We start from the raw sequence: 20,196 nt of genomic DNA on the forward strand, positions 1-20,196 counted from the left end.
CCTTCTAATTGATCCATTTCCGATTAAAAATTTCCACAAACAAAAGCATACAATTAAATCCGATCATGGCCAATTAAAGTGTTTTGCTCGTAACGTGGGTTTTTTTATTTAAATCTGAACTCCATGAAAACACCACCAAGGTAATATAAAACTCAAATTGACTAGCTCAAATGTTGAAAAATGAGATCGATCCCGGTTAAATACGCTTTATACATGTATTATGTAGCTAAATGAATGAATATTCCGTTTCCACTGCCACTCAGGCCGGATTTTAGAAACACTTCAAGATTTTTCTCGAGTTGTTTTCAATGTTTATTTTCAATTATTCAATCCATCCAGACTCAACCGGAGCCATTCGGATTCAACCGGCTCAACCAGATTCAAATGGATTCAACCGGATTAAACCGGATTCAATCGGATTCAATCGGATTCAACCGGATTCTATCGGATTTCACTGGAATTCAACCAGATTCAACCAGATTCAACCGGATTAAACTGGATTAAGGTTGAGGTAGAAATCTAGTGAGCTTGGTGGAAAACTGAAGTACTGTATTTTTTAACTAATTGCCATTAATTAAACTCAACCAAAACTGTCGTAAACATTTAAATTAAACATTAAACATTTAAATGTTTAACAGATTTAAACAAAATAAAATACACATAGTATCCTTGCCTCGATAAACTAAGCATTCCTTGTAACGGATAGAGATTGGAAAATAATAAAAAAGGCGATAGAAATTCAAGAAATGTGGGATTTGGCAACAAAGGAAATTAAGGTCGAAAAACCAGTGGCAAATTATCGAAACTAGGAGCATTAGATCGATCAGTTTAAATTCAAGTTAACGAAAAAACAGATGGTTCAATTGATGCAGTAATGGATTTATGATGTGAAGTATAAAGACAAACAAATCCACAACCCTTTGCTTTCGTAGAAATAATCATGGCCAGGAAAGGTGGTGTTATATACGTGTAAATACGATACTATTCAACTTATTTCGGTGCTGTCTAATACCAACTAGACACCATAAGCTATTAATAACAAGTTATTCTTCGTTCTCCCATTCCAACTCACAAACAAACGATTAGAAAACCACACAAATTCCAAAAAGCTACAAAATAACCTATTCACTCAGAAACGCATGAAAAGGTTTGTGTGGTGTGGGATGTGAAAAAAAGAACAGAACGGACCACATCGACATGTCAATTTCACTTTAATAACTACCGACCTTATATCTTCGCAAGGCATCTTTCCTTCGGCACCTGGTCACCACGAGGGGGAACAAAAGTTTGAAACAGTTTCCCGTCGCCAGCTGGGCGAGTGGGGTGAATTTCCACCCCGAGTTCCATGGTCATGGTCGCTTCCGCTTCATCGGCGTTCCAGAGCGTGCTGAACGTTGGAAGGAGATGTTTATCTTGTTTATTTTTTGTCTGTTCTTCCGTGACCTCGGGGGCAGGAGGAGGGGATGGTACAGGTGATTAAAATGCAGTAGTCTTTGGCGCTATCACCCGAGGAAAAACAGCTCATAGAATCAATTCCACCGGAAAGCGGAGCGAAGCAGCTTCCGTTTATGTGTATCAGTTCTGTTCATGTGTATATGCGTGTGTGTATGTGTTTGTGAGTGTGGTTAACATAAAAGAAAAACATCAACTCAACCCTCACTGTCACCATTTTGTCGCAGCGAAGAAAATCCCATAGAACCTCCGCCGGCACTGGGGTAAGTAATTTATTTCTTATTTATTCTTATTATTATTTTATCGAGGTCCTTAACGGTTCGCTTGTCCGGGCGCATCTTTATTCAACCACTAGTCCGTACATTCCGAAGTAAGTAACTAAAACCAGTTTGCCCGATTAAGGGAATGCGCAGGGGGAAGGAAAACCTCCCACAAACAACGAAAAGCCTTCCGAACTTGCTTTCGTAATCACTCGACGATCTATTTTTCCACCCGACACCGCAGACAGACATAAAAACAATCCATGGGGTGAATCGTTCGTCGTCGTCGTCGTCGTCGTCGTCGTCGACGTCGTCGTGGAAAACATTTCCGGTACAGAGGAAGGAAGAAAAAAATTAAACCCACAGGCTGGCGCTAATTTATCACGCAGCGTCGCAGTTAAAGGCTCTTATTATCATGTTAATTAAATTGTCCACTTTCGCCCGACCCGACACACCGGGGATCCGCAATTGGGATTCGAAATGAATCATTCAATAAATAACGTTTGAGACGAGATCGCACGCCCGTTCGCCGGAAAGATAGGCGGAAAGATTGTGCTTGGGTACATTCCAATTAGTCGGGCCGGGAAAACGCTTTAAACCACCAACTGGCAGCTGAGTGTGCTGAGCTGCCTTCCGCCAAACTCCCGTCAAAAACGCGCACAGTGCATTCCAAGCACGCTCGGGATTTGTTTCTTAAGAGACCGGTGGAACGGTCTGTGGGGTAGGAATAAAAAAATAATATCTCGCTCAACCCCATCCCAAAGCCGTCGGGTTTCTTCCCACCCTAGGCAGACTACACGCCAAGCACACTCCAACACGCCCGAGACAACCGAATAGCTTCGGTGAAGTACTTTGCTGCTGCTTAGGAGCAACTTTTCACGAATAACTCTGCCGGACGGCGTGGAAAACTGAACTCCTCACCTCGCCCGGAAAAACTGGCCCTGCCCAAGGGCCGGGCACAGGAAAACTTCGCATCCATGTGGCGCTTTTGCTTCGGCGGTTTGGATCGTTTTGACAAGCGTGCTGGCGGATTGGTGTCCGCCAATCGGTGTGAGGGAAGGAATTTATTGTCCTTATGCTCCCGGTATCGATAATACGACCGGGCTTCTTCCTCAGGACTAACCGCCTTGGACGTGACCAGCGGGCGCGGATGAGTCGAAGTACACACGAATAAACAACCAGGTGCATTGGAAGGATTTATATGCGCCGGATTACCCGCTGCCATATGCCACCACCCTTATCCCTTATGACCTAAACGATGGTCCGCAATGTCAGCAAACTTCGGATCGATCGATGAACCACTGGTTTCTGGTCCAATTGGCCATTCCCCGTACGGAATGCATTCTTTATCTGTGCATCAGCAACCGCATCGACACCGATCTCTGCCACGCAAGAGGAGGATAAGTATTTTCGAAACTTTACTTCCCTACTCCTGAAAGAACTCAAAAAACTTTCTTGAAAGGCGGTGAGAGGATTCCGATGCAACTTCTTCATCGCAAATGGTTACACGGTGGATGCACTTTGGCAGTAAATAATTTCATATTTTCACATGTGCTTGGGATAAAACTTTCCGCTCATCTTTCATATTTCGGCACACTCAAACACTCGGTGAACGATTTCTTAAACATGGCAGCCTGTTTTCCTTGTATCTAGTTCAGTTTGAAAGATTATCTTTTTAAAGGCTGTAATTTTAGCACGTACACCGCTTGTGCAGATAGTAAACCCGAGGCATTTGTAGCATATGAGCTATACATCTTATTGCCTTGTCCAGTTGGGTAATCGTGAAGTTTTACACTTCGTTTGTGCCAGTCTATTGAAAGTGTTTTTGTTGGACGTTTCATCACTCTATGAAATTGGTTCCGAGTTTGTGAAAGTTCACATTTGCGCTCCCTGAACTTGCGCAGTGTCCGGGGCCGAGTTAGTCGGCGTCCTGTTGATCAACAACGTGCCACCACTACACCAGCAACAAGTTCCCGCCGAATTGGATATCGGCACTACAAGGCATTCGTAGTTTCTTAGTATCGACCTTCCTGTTTGGATGCTCACTTATACGCAGTTGACGGAGGCCGAGTCCATCCAAACAAAAAACGCCTCTGCTACATTATATTCTATAGTACCAGCACTTTGTTTACCGTGAATTTGAACTAGGAGAGCGAGCTCTTCAGACTTTTCATCCTGCGATAGCATCTGATGTTGATCACTCCATATTGCAGGAGGCACCGACCCAAATCCTAGTACTATACAAAATTGCATTAAACTCAAGGGTGGGAAAGTTTAACATGGAACGCGGAACTTTTTTTATGTATAAAAGAACAAACCAACGGTATAAGAATGACGCAACCATCAACCCCCAATAAAGTGAAGTAAATGGCTACAAAGATGAACATTTGTGGAGGTTTCGTGATCGTGAAAACCGACAACAAGGCAGCGGCAAAGGAAGTGGGAACTACAATGAGTGCTGACCAGCGACCAAACAACAACTGCAAGACAACGACTACTCACAGAAACTAAAGGTTAATTTTACAGGTGTCTTGTTCCAACTCCTTACGCTTGGGGACAAGTATTGCGAGTACTGTGCCCAACTGACTTGTTTTTCTGGCCGTTTGGGTTATTTGTATATTCCATCACGTACATTTTAAAGAAGTCCCCATAGTATCAAACAAGCTTCTAACAGAAATAACTTAAAAATAAAATTATACAGGCTAGGAAGACGAAATCAAAAGGTCATAAGAGAAGTTTAAAAAAGATGGTCTGAAGATCCCCCAGCCGAGGAGGAACAAAAACAAAGGCCTTTACCGAAAGAAAATTGATGGAGCTCCCAGAGTTTTAAGGAAAAGTTAGAAATTGGTCTCAATGTATAAAGGCACATGAGGAAACCGACCGAATTAAAATGTCCTCGGTTTAAGTAAAGTTTTTTTCGATTCTAATTATTAGCTTAGTTGAAGGCTGTAGTACCAGGTGAAATCATTTTGGTTTAACTGTTTAAAACTCCATCAAATCAATCTGTTGACTTTTGGAAAAATAACGCACCAACCAAGATGCACTCGATTTATCGCTTGTTTTATAATCGCTATTTCTCCAACTTCATAAAGAAGTAATATTGAAACACCACAAACTATAATGTATTATATGCACATTTTATGGGTCTTGGATTCGCTTTAAAGGAAACATGGGTCATTTAGCTTGAATACAATTTGGCTATTAGCAGCAAATGGCGATCCGTTACTTTCCTATGCAAAACGTACTGAATATTACATCCAAAATTTCCTCTGTTTCTACAGAACCCGTTATTTTCCCTATGCTTCGGACGGCAGCGCGCAAGTGATGCGTTACGATGGCCAAATCCCGATCACCTACAATGGTGTCCGCAAAATAGTTTCGATATCGCTCGAGTTGTTCTAAGCATTTCTTGAGGTGGTACCGATGTCGCTCCTGACTTATGGTTGGGCATTCGGTGAGAGGATTTCCACACAACTGCACCAGTCGCGTTTTCATGCGATCCAACATTTCCGGAAGACCTGCTTCGTTCTTGCACGATATGAGGTTCAAGGAGGTGTTAGTCTTCAAAGCTTCCACAATTGCGTCCGTCAACAGATCACATTTGTTCAGTACGATCAAAGCTCGTGCCAGGGCTGCTTCTGAAAGCCCGATTGATATTGCATACTCTCGAAGCTGCAGATCTACCCGGGCAGGTTGTTCTATTTTGCTCGCATCGAGAACTAACACCAGCAAATCAGCAGCATCGACGTACGCCCTGGCCCGTGCGATCCCTTCACTTTCGACGATATCATCGGTGAACGGGCGTAATCCTGCCGTATCGGCAAGTACCACCGGATAACCAGCAATATCGTAATGTGACTCTACAATGTCCCGCGTAGTGCCTGCTATGTTAGTTACAATTGATACGTTCCGTTGGCTGAGTAGGTTTATGAGGCTACTCTTTCCCACATTGGGAGCCCCCACAATGGCCGCACGGACACCGTTGCGAAGCCGCTCTCCCCGTCGGTTGTCGTCGAGATGGGATTTGAGTTCGGTAATTAATGATTCCACTTCGGCCAAAGTCGCATCCAACACGCCATCATCTACATCCTGGTCTTCGGCGAAATCAATGTACGCTTCAACGCTCGCGATTGCCTTGACAAGGCGCGAACGCATGCCATTATAAATGTGAGAAAGTTGTCCATTTGCTTGACGCAGTGCTTGCCTCCTTTGGGCTTCCGTTTCGGCGTGAATTAAATCGGCAAGACCCTCCACTTCCGTAAGATCCATTTTGCCGGCATAAAACGCCCGTTTGGTGAATTCGCCCGGTGCCGCCAGTCTGGTGTCGGGAAAAGTGCCCAAGCTGTCGTACATGGCCGAAACTATAGCCGATCCACCGTGCACATGGAACTCAATCGTGTCATCACCAGTGAAACTATTCGGACCTAAATCGAAATAAGGAAATTATTATTAATAGGAACATAAAACCGGAAAGTTGGAAAATTTTCACCTGGAAACCAAAGCAAAAGTCCACGATCGATCATTTCATCCGTTTGGCCGTGATAAATCTTTGTCAGCAACGCCTTCCGTGGTTCGGGAACCTTTTTTAGTCGTGTTTTCTTTTGAAGAATATCCTTCGAAGCTCCACCGGAAACTCGAATGACCGCAACGCCACATTTTCCCAATCCTGTAGAAAGTCGTTATTATTGTTATTCCTTAGTGATGCCAATCTGTTTTTGATTTTATACCTGATGATAATCCGAAAATTGTCGAACTGCACCTTTTAAATACAGAACGGGAATCGATTGTTTTGGAAAGAAAATGAAATTTTAAAAGGAAAAACATTATCACAAAAGTAAACAATTGTGACGTTCGGCAAAAATGTAAACAATGTATGACAGTCAGCTGTTTCAACTGCGACGTTTATACATGCCAGCTAGGTTGAGTTAGGATTATGCATTCCGCATACCAATTGAAATATTTCAAATGAAAAATTTCATTATATCAAGCGATACTTTAAATTTTCATATTCGCATCTGGCTTTAACGGTGACAAACAAATGATTTGTATGTACGATTGAAGACACAAATTATATACAATTAATGAAGCAGGAATGGCAATCTTATTTGTGTTAGAGGGTGAGGAGGAGATTTTAATTTAAACATTCAACTAAGTGCTGTTTAAGCCATAAATAAATAGTAGATTTTTCATCATTTTCATTCGAGTCTTTTTAAACGCCATTATTGATCTATGCTACTAGTGCAAACGCGCCGGCCGTAAAGCGTTGTGACACCGTGAATTATGCGGACGTCAAGGTGTTAACGATGGAGACACCCAGTACCTTTCTAGCCACCATCAAGGAGAAGAAAGAAAATACCTTTTGAATCCGTACATAAATATTGCAACTGCCTTTCAACTCTATCAACATCATATAAATCATATGAGGAGCAGAACAATAAAACAAACGCAAATTTGGCACACAGTTTTCAAAAGTCTAGTTTTGGTATTTAAGCATTGGATTCTAGGATAGAATTAGAAGGATTTAGAAGTTTAAGTTGTAAACCTACCGTATTTGATGTAAATGATAAGAAAGTTGATTTTTCAACAATCAAAGAAATCATTCAATGTTGGTCTAGGGTAAGCTAATTTTTAACAGATTTGATTTGTTTATGATAAAACCCCAACTCTACAGTCATATTTTAAGTGCTTAATTTGTTTTTATTTTATCAAAGCAAAATGAAAATGTTTTCTGAACACTAAATTAAATGACCATTACATTTTTTAAAACCAAAATCCGAAAGGAAACGTGTGTTAAACAGACCTACGTGTAAGGTGATTGCTCAAAATATTAGTTCAGATAATTGTATGACCATAATTCATTAATAGAGTATTTTTTACCATAAATTATCACTTCAAATTGAAATGCAACCGTACACATCTGCGCAGTCAATTTCGCTCTGCAGAACTATCGGGCCATCGTGGCCCCAAAAAGAATCCTCCCTTCCACGAAATGTCATGACCATCCTTGTCCGCTTGTTGATAGACTTCCAATTCGTGTACCTTGCCCGATTAGAAAAGCCGCTAATTTCCACACGTTTCCGACCCGACGGCAGCGGGCCCATGACATTCTCCACGAGTCGGTTCGCTCCACTGACTTCGCTGCGCTCAATTTTTTCAACGCACGCCCAGAAGCGCCGACTCTCGATTGCGATGGGGACAATATCTTTGGCATACTTTCATCGTGCGCAAACCAGTTGTACTCGCCGCCGGAAAAGCGATCACACAGCACAACGGATTTTGGTCTGATCGGGGTTATACTTTTATCGGACGATCGTACACGGGACAGAATGCGGTCCGCTGTTGTAGTGCTGTTCGGTGTGTGGTTGGTGCTGGTGTCGATGGCCATAGCCCAGGGATCGACGACGAGCCACGATGGCTCACTGGATACACTGTCTCGAACGAAGCGAAAGGTTCTCCTGTTCCCGATCCAAACCACCCTGCAGGTATGCTGTTGTGCTTGGGTCTGTGCCTCCGAGTGACTCCTGGATTCAATCAATTGTGTTCTTTTCAGGTCAGCATGTGCACGGCCACCAATGGGCGCCTGTTTTTCCCGAAAAAGAAGTACTCCGCGCGCAAGCTGGGCATCAACTTGGGATTCCAGCAGAACTTCAACCTGCCCTTTCGGCTGCTGGAGTTCTACAAACCGGCCACATGGGCTCGAGCGATCGCGGGCATCGTGCGGGGCTACTTCCCGTCGACCAGTGTCGTGACGGCTCGGAGCTGGAAGCGGTCCACCGATCACGACCACAATCGTCAACCGTTGGCCCTCAGTGCCGGTCAGTTGTACACGCTGACGGAGGACTTCCTGCAGGTGTTCGGCTACGACAAGGACTGTCTGCTTCGGAGTGTCTGCGAGCTCGCTCACAGCCCGTTCGACCAGGCGGAACTCGAGCAGGACTTCATTGCTGAGGTGGTGCACCTTCTGCTGAGGTACGTCACGGAAAACTCCTTCCTCGTTGACTTGTAGTCTTGAAGTCAAATTGTTCTTCTTTTTTTATCCACAGTCCCTCCGTGCACGAGTCTTTCGCCGACGACGAGCAGGAACTGAAGCGAGCGTACGAAATGGCGGAACGGCTCGGAGCCAGTGGGGCCAACTGCGAGCTGATCTACGACCGTTGCTACCGATCGGTGCTGAGTGATTTTTCCAACCTGGTCGGCGAAGACGCGCGGACGTGATGTACGGCGGGTCGTGCTTGCGATCAGTTCACTGGATCTCTTACAACTGTCCCCAAAAAACCTTCCCCAGGTGGGCTTGCTCAAAAAGTGTTGAGTAGATGTGCGTTTGTTTGTCGGAGGAGAACTGTCGTTACTCAGTTATTAATAAAATATTTATTTTATATACATTCTGTGGAGAAACAACCCCAGCATCGTCGTGATGAAATGATTCGTGAAGGAAAAAAAATAGTCCTTAACATTCTCATAAGAACTGGGTGCTGCTAAGCTGGAGAGTCAACAAATGAACTGTACTGCCTTCATCTGCAGCAATTCATTTTCTACACCGCTCTCAGTACATTTACACACCCCCGGATCGACGCAACACTTTGATTTAAAGCCGACAAAATGTACTACTTCGATCCTACCAGGCTAGGGCATTGCACTCTCGTGGCCATTTGCCTTGCAACGCTTGTTCACGGGGAAGTGACCATGGACTCGTCATGCACTAATGCAACCACCCTCGTTGCGGCCCATCACAGCCGCGATCGGCGTTACGTGCTCAGCTTTCCCGTGAATGGCGGTGTCGCAAAGGTGCTCTTTGGCTTCGTCGCACCCGTCCGGTTCCACCACAAGCTGCGGCGAAGCATCAACCTCGGCATCAACCTGCAGGCGAACTATCGCATCCTACCGAACATCATTTTCCCGCATCCCGAGTCGGTGTGGAAAAATCGCTACAACGCCGACGCGTACGTGGACACGGGCCGGAAGCAGTTGTACGATCTGCTGCTGCAGTTCCTCGCCGGGGCCGGCGGTGGTTCCCGGCGCCAGGCACGTACCTGCCTGCTGCGGACGATCTGCGAGGTGGCCGACACACCGCTTTCCCACAACGGAATGGTGGGCGAGATTATGGACATCGTGTTCGCGTAAGCACCGGGGTGATGTTGCATTTTAATTACGTAGAAATAAGGAGGTAGATCGATGTGGTTTATTTACTTCCAGCCCGGCCGACACTGACGACCTGGCGGAGGAGTTTAAACTGGCACGCAAGTACGGTGCCAACGGAGTGGACTGCGGACGGGTGTACGACGAGTGCGCCTGGGGCCATGGCATCCTGGATACTATCACGGCCATGCACTGGTGAACTCGCTTTATGTTAAGAGCAATTTAGATGGAAACTATAACAAAACAGTAAAATGGCAATTTCTTTCACATTTCTTTTTCATACTAAGCTCAAGTAATCAACTCCAAAAAAGCTTTGATTATTCGTAAGTTAAATAAATTCTAGAAACCGATTGAAAATATTGTATGCCTTATTTGGAAAATCTGCTGAAGATTTTAGTGAATAAATTATCATACCCATCTAAACGGCTAAATTCATTGATAAACCATAATCAACGAATAACAAGAAGGAAGGTTTATTGTCAGAAGCAAGATTTTGTACAATAAAAAATATTTACCAGTTTACTAATAGAATTATTATTGACGGTGAATACTATAAATCTCAAATATTGGGTTTGGTAAAAATGTTGGAAAATGATGAAATTAAAATATTAACTTTAGCTTTCAACTAGGAACTAAATTAATTATTAATTAATGGAAAACCGGTTTTTCTGATTCCACTTACTAGTAATTTCACCAGTTTATCAGATTTTTTAAAAACAAAAATTCAATTAAGAACTGTTAATACATCTTCATCCCTTTTTCGTATTATTTCTCATTGAAAGCTCGAAGACCTTGGATCATTTTCGCTCACCTTGCAACTTAAAGTAAAAGTGTCAAAACCAAAGAATTTATTCCTAATGTACGCATCGAGCCGGAAGTACGAAGGCATGGAACGAACCTTCCATCTGTAGAAGACGTAGAGTAAATTAAACAAGATGTCTGGAAGCTTCGTCACTCGACGGGTGAACACATCGCTTCGATAATGGAACATCACGGGACACATTACAACTAGAACCGTTGCTGTTCCCATTTCGGTTTATTTGAGGTGCTTTTTCTTTTCGTTTCACGATCACGACCGGTGACACAGATTTTCTAACACGTTAATCACGGAGCCACACATGTCTGCGTGTGACGGATTCGCTTCTCCAACCGAACTATTCTGATTGACACAGTCAATGACCGGGAAGGGAAAGTTGAAAGTCAGTTGGTCGAGGCGACCAAATTCTTCTCCTAGCTGTGGCCTTTCATCATCATCCACGATTTGGCTCAGACCGGTGCAAATGATCGGAGAAACAGTTTGAATCGTCGCATTGTGTCTAGACTGTTGAACATTTAGTTGAATTCGAATGTTTTGGTAGCAACATGAATTTACGGTGGATTGTAATATCGTCAATAGCGATGCTGATTACAGTGATTGCAGTGACGTGCAGTGTCCATGGCCCTGATGAAAAGCGAGACTGCTGCGACAACTCTACAGAAACTTTGGCCCGACGGAAGCGGAATCTCATTTTCCACCCGATTTCGAGAGGATTCGTAAGTCAAGCTAGTTGAGTGAAGTCGGTGAGGATGGAGGACTCAAATCTCTCTGGTGAATTCACAGTTTCGTGTAAATATCAAGGATGGCGTCGCGGACAACACCAGCATTTGGGCGCAGGGTATCGGCTTCCGTATGAACATCGAGTTCTTTAATCCTCCCGGGCTCAAGATAACCCGTCGCGATGTGCATCAATCAGTGGAGAATATGATTATGGCGTAAGATACGATAAATGTCTTTGGTTGGATAACATTTAGTTGGATATTATTCCGTTTCAGTCACGGATTCGACGGACGCGCCTGCATTCTGCGAACGTTCTGCGAGATATCGAAGGTGATGACACCGAAGAGTGGGATCCTGTTCAAACTGTTCAAGATGATCTTCCGGTAAGTGGCGAGAAGTGGGTACGGGTCAATCCAACTCCTCCCCAGGACAGTCTTACATGCTAATGTGTGGCGTACCGGTCCGCTCTCCACTTCAACCCTCAGATCCAAAGCGCTCGGCTCTGATGACAGTTCCATCGGTTCTTCAAACAGTTTGCCACAGGGCGATGAAGAGTACTTCCCGTACCTGACGGCCAACGATTGCGAAGAGCTGGAGCGCCACTGTCCCATTTCGCAGTTGGACATGGACCGGCTAGAGGACACGGCACCGGATGAGGCCGACGAAGCGACTCGTGCAAATCGGGATTAGTATTTCGTTACCAACCCACATACCTGATTTCAGTCGGACAACGAAGTTATGGAAATGTATAGAGCGTATAAATATCAACACCGCATAGTTTGTACGAATCATCATCAGCCATCAAATTTGACGACGTGGACGCAGAAATGATCTCAAACTGATCCTTATTGGTGGCGGGAATGGGAAATCCTGGGAACTGTGGTGTTGGCTAGTATGTCTAGAAAAACTTATCAAATGTTTTGCATGCAACTAGGCATGTATATTAAGTATTATTACCGTAGCAAAATATTGATCTTGTCTATCTTATTCTTGCTTGGAAGCTAATTTCCAATGTTTTTTGGACTAAATAAAATAAATTGCAGGAATAAAACTAAGATAAATAGAAAAAAAGTTGTAGAGCACATTGATACTTTTTTTGAACCATTTATTAATGATGAACGAACTGTATGAAGAAAACTTAAAATTCATTATGATCAAAGAACGTTTCCACAGAAGTCAAAAACACAAAATAGTTTGATTTCTTTGCAATCGTTTCTTAAAGTAATTGTGCCCCAAGTCAGACTAATGATTTATTTGATCACTCTACCTTTAAATAAAAAAACATAACACTGGTTGAAGCTGGTTGTCACTCTTGTGAAAAACCACCCGAGGATATTTGACCTATTTACATACCTATACAATTGTAAATATGTTACAGGATTTTAAGTATTTGTCTATCTAATGATGGATAGATTAAATGTATAAAATCTTCTTTAGTTCCATCGGGACTATTTTTCTAATTGTTTACAAACCCTTCGTGTGTTTCGTTAATTATTCTCCCAAATATGACATAAAGATAAGTTTAATTTAATGGAAACACAAAATCCAGTGCAAAACTCTCCTGCTATAAAATCAATCCTGCTTTTTGAATGAATGTCGTAGGTGAAAATGGTGGTATTATGTACGAAAATACACAGCAATAAAATTGCACAATTGCTGATTGTTCCTTCATTGAAAGATACAATAATTTACTTTTTTCTGCATAACAATCTTTACTGGCTTGTTCAAACTAATTGTGTACTATTTATTTATTGCTGCCAATCAAAATCAGTGAAACATTTCGGACGCATAAATAGAATGGCCGTTCATTATTCGTCTTTATTGGAAAAAATGACTCATTTCCCTTCTTTATTCATCATCCCTCTGGCGAATCCTACTTAAGTGAATATCAAGAGAGCACGATATTATTGAACAATGGGAAAGATTCAAGGTTGGTAAGTATCTATCTGGATGATCCGTTTACCATCTGCGTTGTAACTATTGCTTACCTACAGAATTCTACCCATTTCCCAAATAGCAACTCCATTTTGCATACATCGCAACAGTTATTTGAGACAATCCAGTTATGCTGTTGATGATGTCGATAACATAGATACAGCAACTTTGTGCCATTAAAACTGCAAACTTTAAACGCAAGAACGGACAACAAATACATCGCAGTGATTGATTCGTCAATGGTCAATGGTGGCGTGTTTAACGTTACTAAATAGCGTCGAACACGCTAGATGGACGCTATTGCAGCCACCTGAAGCGGAGCAGTTAAGGCTGGCACTCTTTAAACCTCGTCTCTAATTAAATTATGGCGTGCCGCAGGCGAAATCCGTTGTCGTGCGAGCCCAGATTGCAGGTGATCGGTTTGATATGTTTGGATCGGAACTTTTCGCTTCAATTACACTTTGCATTTCGACGTTGGCCACCCGTGCCCTCCCATTCCAGTTCCGTCTGAAGCCCAACTGAAACGGTTACTCTCGGGTTGAACGGATAGCACGCAACTAGAACACGAAATCGGAAGACCAAAAACTATCCTCGCAGTAGGAGTACGTCTCGGCGCAGTTTCCGGTGTGGGCGTGGGCTTCGTCGTACAGTCGATGTTTGTGATGATTTGGAGTCTCGTGGGTAGGTGGAAGGCTGGGGAGAAATAGTGAAGAGTATTAAGTAACATGTTTACACGCTCCGTTTTGGTTGAACGCGATGCTCACCTAAAAATGGCTCTTAGTATTTCTTTTAAAAACGTGTCCGGTTCACTGTCGTCTCTACGTTGGCCACTCTCACAAAGTGCCCGCAGCACGCACTGGTGTCCATGTTTTCCTTTCCTGGCGGATAATAATAATTGATGGATTCAAATGCGATTTAAATTATGATACAATTTCATATGCCTTTCACTGACGAATGGTTGTGATTTTATGAAATCACATATTATCATATCATGCCAATTTAAAAAGCTTTATATGGATAGGGTTTTGATTGAATGTTTACTTGGGTTATCAAAAAATTATCATGGACCTAATGCAAATTCGGATCAACTAATTTAAAGTAAAACGATTTCAAAACGATCATTTAAACGACTCTTTTGCAAAGTTCAGCATTACTTCAAAGAGTCTTTACCATATTTCAACCTCGCTGAAGTTATATTTGCAATTCACATAAACATATCTAAAAATCATTAAATGACCCGAATCGGTTCAAAACAAGCATTCATATACTGGTTGATATGTTGATATCTTCATATTTTACTTTACTGTGTTGCCCATTTTAAAGAGTCTCAATTTGTGCATTATTTTCAGACTAAAAATGATCACTTCTGAATTCCCTATAGAACAGATACGCGCACGACAAGGATAGTGGTCTAATAACGACACTGCTATCGCTCATGGGGTTGTAAAGGCACGTCACGTTCGAGTCCGGTATCGCAACATTCATAAACTATCCGTTTGCGCTGCAAAAAAAGGAAAACAAAACCTAGAACATGCTACCGATTCCTGGATGCCAATAAATTCTAGCCTTGCATCGGCGCCACTCGGGAAGGCAACGCGACCCAACCGTCGATTGGCGAGTTATGCATGGCGAAATTGGGGTAAAAAAAGGAAACCTATCATTGTCAAACCGATTATGTGCAACACGCTAGCGTCGCTACAAGTCGAAGGCCCACGTTCGACCAGCGATGGATGGAGAGGGAAATAAATCAGGACGAACTGCTGCACGAATTTCCTATCTGCCGGAGCCCTGTCCCGCTGGCGAAGGAAAAAGTACAAGGAAAGAAAAAAACTTACGCCGTTAGAAACTGTTCTATCCTCTCGTAGAGTGCGTGCCGCGTGACACGATGGTGATTGAGAAAATGCCTATCGAGTGGGTCGGTGTCCTCGCGTATGCTTCGCTTGCCGAACACGGGATAGAACCGCTTTTTGCCCACCGGGTAGTTGGGCGGATGTCGTCGGACCCAGTCCTGGATGTATCTAGCGGTTGGATAAAATTGGGAAAACATACGTGTGGTTGAGAAAATGGGTCAATATAAACATGTTTTTAAAGCTTTTCCAATGTTCTGCTCATTTGATTAGAATGAGTGCTGATATGAACCTAAAAATAGCAACAAGAGTTAAAGGCAAAGATAAATCATAGGTTAGCAAACTAAGGCGCTGCTTTGGGCCACTAGCTGTGATCACTCCCCCCGATCAATTCATTTTTATTTCGTCAAAAAGAGGAAAATTCTAAGAATAGTTTGAGTATCATCGGCATATATGGATTAGCAAAATTAGTATTCTGCACATATCAAAACATAGGAATAATGCTAAAATTGAAATTATATTATCGGTTTTTAAACATTTCATAAACGAGTTTTTCAGTTTTAAAACTACTGAAAAATGTTATTATAAAAAAGTAAAATATTAATCAAATTTTTAATTTATTTATAAAAAAGGAAAATATTAAACATATCTCAACTTTCTTCATAGAAAATGACATCATGGATTCTCTTCAAAAGCTATTGATGATATCACATGAAATAAGCCGAATAAAAACAATTGAATGAAACATTGTTTGGTATAATCTGGATCCAAATTATATAAATTTTATATTGAAAATAAAAATGGTAAATGTAGAGTGAATGTTTTAAGGGCTTCAAATTATAGCTGCTTGGAATGCCTAGAAAGCTTAATCCTTCTCTGGTTAAAGGGGGATAAAATGCCAAAACAACTTTAGAACCATTCAATTTTTCCTTTCACATAAGCTCACCATCAGCAGCGGTGGATAACTACCGACTTTTGCACGACCCATCAGCATGGCTCACGTTGCAGCCGAGGGAAACCACAATTTTATCATGCATGTTGTGAAATTAATTTCATTCCCGTCGTTGGCTGCTGTCGTTGCTTAATTGTGGCGGCCATTTGCGGACAGATGCAACCGGTGTGCGACAGTGACACAGAGTGTGTGTGTGTGTGTGTGAGTTTGCTTATTTTCCCATCCTTACCGGCGCTTTTCCACCCCGAGCCTACCTGTTAACGATGCTGCCGAAATCGTTCCCGGATGGGTTCACGTACGGTGGTTGCGGGACACCGCTCGAGACGAACCGATCCCACTGGGAAAGGCGCTGCCCGTACCGATCGTACTTATCGTAGCGTCGGTTTCCATCGGGGCCACCAGAGGAGGTGTAGTAATTTATGCGCCCACCACCGGGGGCATTCGGAACCGTTTGAACCGCCGGACGGGGCGTCTGGTAGTAGTAGCTGAAAATGTTCTTTCGCGCCGGCGTGACGTTGGTGTCGACCAGGACGGTCTGGTTGACGTTTGCGTCCATCTTCGGAAAGATGTAGCCTTCGGCCGCGTTCTCCTGCAGCATCTGCTCGATCTGGTTGATGGTGATGCTGGGCAGCTCGTACGCCAGCGCCACCGTGATACCGATCGTGAAGAGTCGCTCTACGCCAATCATGGGAATCGTTTGATCGTAAACTGGACGGGAGTAAAATTGCGAGACGGATTTAGAACATTTTCTCCCATCAGTGCTATTTCACTCATTGTTAGTAATTGTTCCTTGTTCATTTTTTTGTGCAGTTAACATAAATTATCAACTCTTAAGTTTAAAGCTGGCAGCCATAAATTTCATTAACTAAATAAACGTCTATGAGAAGAACGTATACCCAATTAACAAAAACGCCATTTTGTCCACTGAGACAAATAACATATGAAATCTTTTCATGCAAGCTGATAATTGTTGTCAGTAAAATTCAAATTCACACATGCTAAAGCAAAACTTTCAACACATTTCATTTAAAATACTGATTTTTAAATGTAATAGTTAAGCTAAGTTAACTTCATTAATTCAAATTGTTGAATTATATTTTGACGATCGTAATTTTAAAGATTTTGATAAGCTTTTGCAGGTAAAGCCTATTGAATGGAATGACGCGTCTTGGCCATCATTAACAGCTTATTGTAAGCAGAAAAACATTACTATAGCTATGCAGAAGGTTTGGTTGATTGCACATTTAAGAATTGGATTGAAATCTACAAAAACAAATATTTTATGCAAAACAGTTTGAACACTTGTACGAAGAAAATACTCAACACACAATAATTTGCTTTTTAAAATCTACACATGTTTAAGAAAACGATATGTTAAGCCGACGAAGTGTGCATCATGTTTTTGATTAATTGAGTTGTTAAAGTTCCTCGTGATAACGGGTATGAAAGAAAGAGACTCTAAGGATGACGAACAACATAATAAGTATGTATGTAACGTATGGTTAAATTCGGAAACTCTTGGGAACAAACTGCCAGAAAAAATGTTCACAGACTTTAAAAAATATATTATTACATTCACGTGTCCCTCAGAGTAGTCTATTTTTCTTTTCTACTTACCCACTTGAAAAGAACTACCCTCTGGGAATGTCAAAAATCGTCGCTTTCTGGAAAGGATTTTCTGAGGTGTGGGATCTTCCTCCATGCCGTCTTTGGTAGTACTTTCCAGGATGGTATCATTGCCAGCTGAGGATCCACACTGTTGGATAAGCGCCCCGAGTATCAGTAGCAACATCATGTGTAACTTGGCTCCTTCGCACCACCAAGAAGTTTGATTTCTTGTTGGCATCGTGTTCAAAGACTGTGTTTTGTGTTTTCCACGAACTTTAATCTCCAGTGCCAGGTTATGGCAACGATTCGTACATGCTTCAAGCCCGAGTCCCCAAGCCAAGCGTTCCAGTCGACTCGAAGTGCGGAAGCGATTCTGTCACGAAGGAGTAACGTTCCTATATTAGGCTAAGCACTTTCACTAAAACGAGTGGTAATAATTCAACCACGCAAGTTAACACAAGGACCAAAAGTTATAGTCCTACAAAACACTTAGAGAAGTCGAACAGCACACGTTCCGCGAGACTGGCTCCGGTTTGAGTTCTCAGTGGGACCGTTACAAGCTTTCTAACGCGGCTCTACTCCAGAACCGTTCAGTTGAGCCGTTCGGGACTCGAACCCAATTTTTCTTCCCCATCTTTCTAACCGGGTCTGTAGCTCTCCAAAGTCATAAATCGCGCTCGTGGTGTTTGTGATTACGCCGCGGACGAAGAACCAGATTGTCCCGGAAAAGCCGAATGGTTCCAGGTAACGGTGGTATGCAAAGGAGGTCGCATTCATTAGTAATGGCGTGTTACTTCGCCGGAGTCATCATTGACCACCTCGACCCGGTCGGCAAGACGTCAGATATGAGCACGGGAAGAAATCGTTCAATCTTGCCACTAGCCAGAATCTGGACCAGTTCACCGAAGGCGCGAGGAAGGAGGACGTTCTCATGTTTTCTCAGCCAGATCTCCAACCTCCCAACCGGAGCGCCGATCCCCATCGGAATTGCATTATTTACGACGGCCCGCTTTCACTGGTTCGCCCTCCTACCGACCGAAACTCAATTAGGACATTGGCCCAAACTTTGGGGACTTTGCGTTTTCCGTTCCGGTGCAAAAGTTTCCCCAATGCCCGTAGCAATATGGGCGCCCGTGCCCATTTCCGTGCGGGCTTTGATGTGGGGACCGGCGACGCACGAACGACAGGCAACAACGATTTGCGGTGCGGTGAAAGATTCTTCCAAGACCCGATGGGCCACTTTTTCGTTTTGCTTCCTGCTTTGATCATTCGTCGCCTCGAATTTACCCTCGCCTCGCCGTGGTGTGGGGATGGAGGACTTTGCCGACATTTTCCTACTGTCACACGCACGCCTTTTCCCTGGAGGCCTCATGGATGAGCCGAACAGTGTGTAGAACTTGGGAATGGAGCCATGCATGCACAGGACGTTTCCTATTTAGTTGGGAGACAGATTCCGATTCGATTTCCAGCGGTACCGTGCGTGAGAAAAACTGTTTGTAGTTGTGCTAAGATTTTCTTTCGGCGAACAAACAAACCGAAATGCACAATAGTATGACATCACAAACGATTCATAACCGACGCCAGTGCCAATCAAAAGGCTAGCAAATGCATTCTACTGGGCTATGTCCGACGATTCAATCAAATACACAAAAATCCGACGCACTCTTCCGTGCGAATGAATGTTAAATGTTGCGGCCAGCTTTCGCCATCCAACAGGGAAACTGAACAAAACAAAACGCTGCGAATGCATAATTGATTGAGAGACATTTTTTTTGCTGCTTTCATCTGTTGTACAACTAACCTTTGGTTGTTTGGATAGTAAATGCAGGGAAATGGTGAAAGACGGGGCACCCTACAACGCAGCATAGCTCAAATCGGACAAATGAAGGAATTGTCCGAGCACTCCGTTAAAATAAATCGACCTGGTCACCCCTAATGGAAAATGGAAATAATCCAATAGTACCGCACCCTCTCGAACACGCTGGAGTTCGCGCGTTTGATTGGAAAAGCTTCCCGCTGGAGAAACTGGTGGGAGAACTGCTAGTTTTATAAATGGAATTGACATTTTTCATTGCGCTTGCATGCTGTCGACAAACGGTATGCAGAGCATTCTGCCTTAATTGATAGGGTAAGTACGAAAGACATTTTTATTGGTATCTAAGTGCAGTAAAAACGACGGGACTAGTTACCAAACTGAGCAAAAGTGTTTGAATTTTCATCGTACAAAATGTATTAGATAAACCATATAATATGGTGAAAATGAAATATGAGCGCATCATCATTCTGTTTCCATTATGAAAAATCAAATTAAATTAAAACCTAGATCTTTTTTACTCGGTAAACCGCTTTTCCTTTTTTCCTAAATCACCCTTTTTCTCACCTAAGATTGTAAAACAATATTAAAATTTGTTTATGGACTATTTGTGGTATGATATAGTTATGATTTTGCAACTCACCATAGGAAATGAC

At 42.9% G+C, this 20,196-nt stretch overlaps 5 protein-coding genes across 5 annotated transcripts; 3 read left to right on the forward strand and 2 right to left on the reverse strand.

Annotated features, from left to right (window-relative positions):
- Nucleotides 1–4,934: 4,934 nt before the first annotated feature.
- Nucleotides 4,935–8,097, reverse strand: LOC131284671 (tRNA modification GTPase GTPBP3, mitochondrial). Its single transcript, XM_058313534.1, has 4 exons — nucleotides 7,943–8,097; nucleotides 6,440–6,465; nucleotides 6,202–6,378; nucleotides 4,935–6,136 (listed from the first exon to the last, which is right to left on the reverse strand). Exons 1-4 carry the CDS (start codon nucleotides 8,095–8,097, stop codon nucleotides 4,935–4,937), a joined length of 1,560 nt encoding a protein of 519 aa, XP_058169517.1.
- A 28-nt stretch (nucleotides 8,098–8,125) lies between these two features.
- Nucleotides 8,126–8,927, forward strand: LOC131284672 (uncharacterized). The gene is made up of 3 exons (XM_058313535.1): nucleotides 8,126–8,194; nucleotides 8,263–8,681; nucleotides 8,756–8,927. The coding sequence occupies exons 2-3, from the start codon at nucleotides 8,269–8,271 to the stop codon at nucleotides 8,925–8,927; spliced, it is 585 nt and encodes a 194-aa protein (XP_058169518.1). The 5' UTR covers nucleotides 8,126–8,194; nucleotides 8,263–8,268.
- Nucleotides 8,928–9,395: 468 nt separating this feature from the next.
- LOC131284673 (uncharacterized) lies at nucleotides 9,396–10,047 on the forward strand. The gene is made up of 2 exons (XM_058313537.1): nucleotides 9,396–9,829; nucleotides 9,906–10,047. The coding sequence occupies exons 1-2, from the start codon at nucleotides 9,396–9,398 to the stop codon at nucleotides 10,045–10,047; spliced, it is 576 nt and encodes a 191-aa protein (XP_058169520.1).
- Nucleotides 10,048–11,210: 1,163 nt separating this feature from the next.
- On the forward strand, nucleotides 11,211–12,075 carry LOC131284674 (uncharacterized). Its single transcript, XM_058313538.1, has 4 exons — nucleotides 11,211–11,381; nucleotides 11,449–11,600; nucleotides 11,661–11,768; nucleotides 11,871–12,075. The coding sequence occupies exons 1-4, from the start codon at nucleotides 11,211–11,213 to the stop codon at nucleotides 12,073–12,075; spliced, it is 636 nt and encodes a 211-aa protein (XP_058169521.1).
- Nucleotides 12,076–13,877: 1,802 nt separating this feature from the next.
- On the reverse strand, nucleotides 13,878–17,911 carry LOC131284675 (uncharacterized). Its single transcript, XM_058313539.1, has 5 exons — nucleotides 17,737–17,911; nucleotides 16,374–16,827; nucleotides 15,156–15,338; nucleotides 14,085–14,198; nucleotides 13,878–14,013 (listed from the first exon to the last, which is right to left on the reverse strand). The coding sequence occupies exons 1-5, from the start codon at nucleotides 17,909–17,911 to the stop codon at nucleotides 13,878–13,880; spliced, it is 1,062 nt and encodes a 353-aa protein (XP_058169522.1).
- Between the last annotated feature and the right edge of the window lie 2,285 nt (nucleotides 17,912–20,196).

Source organism: Anopheles ziemanni, chromosome 3 (genome assembly GCF_943734765.1).
Source record: "Anopheles ziemanni chromosome 3, idAnoZiCoDA_A2_x.2, whole genome shotgun sequence".
Lineage (NCBI taxonomy): Eukaryota > Metazoa > Arthropoda > Insecta > Diptera > Culicidae > Anopheles > Anopheles ziemanni.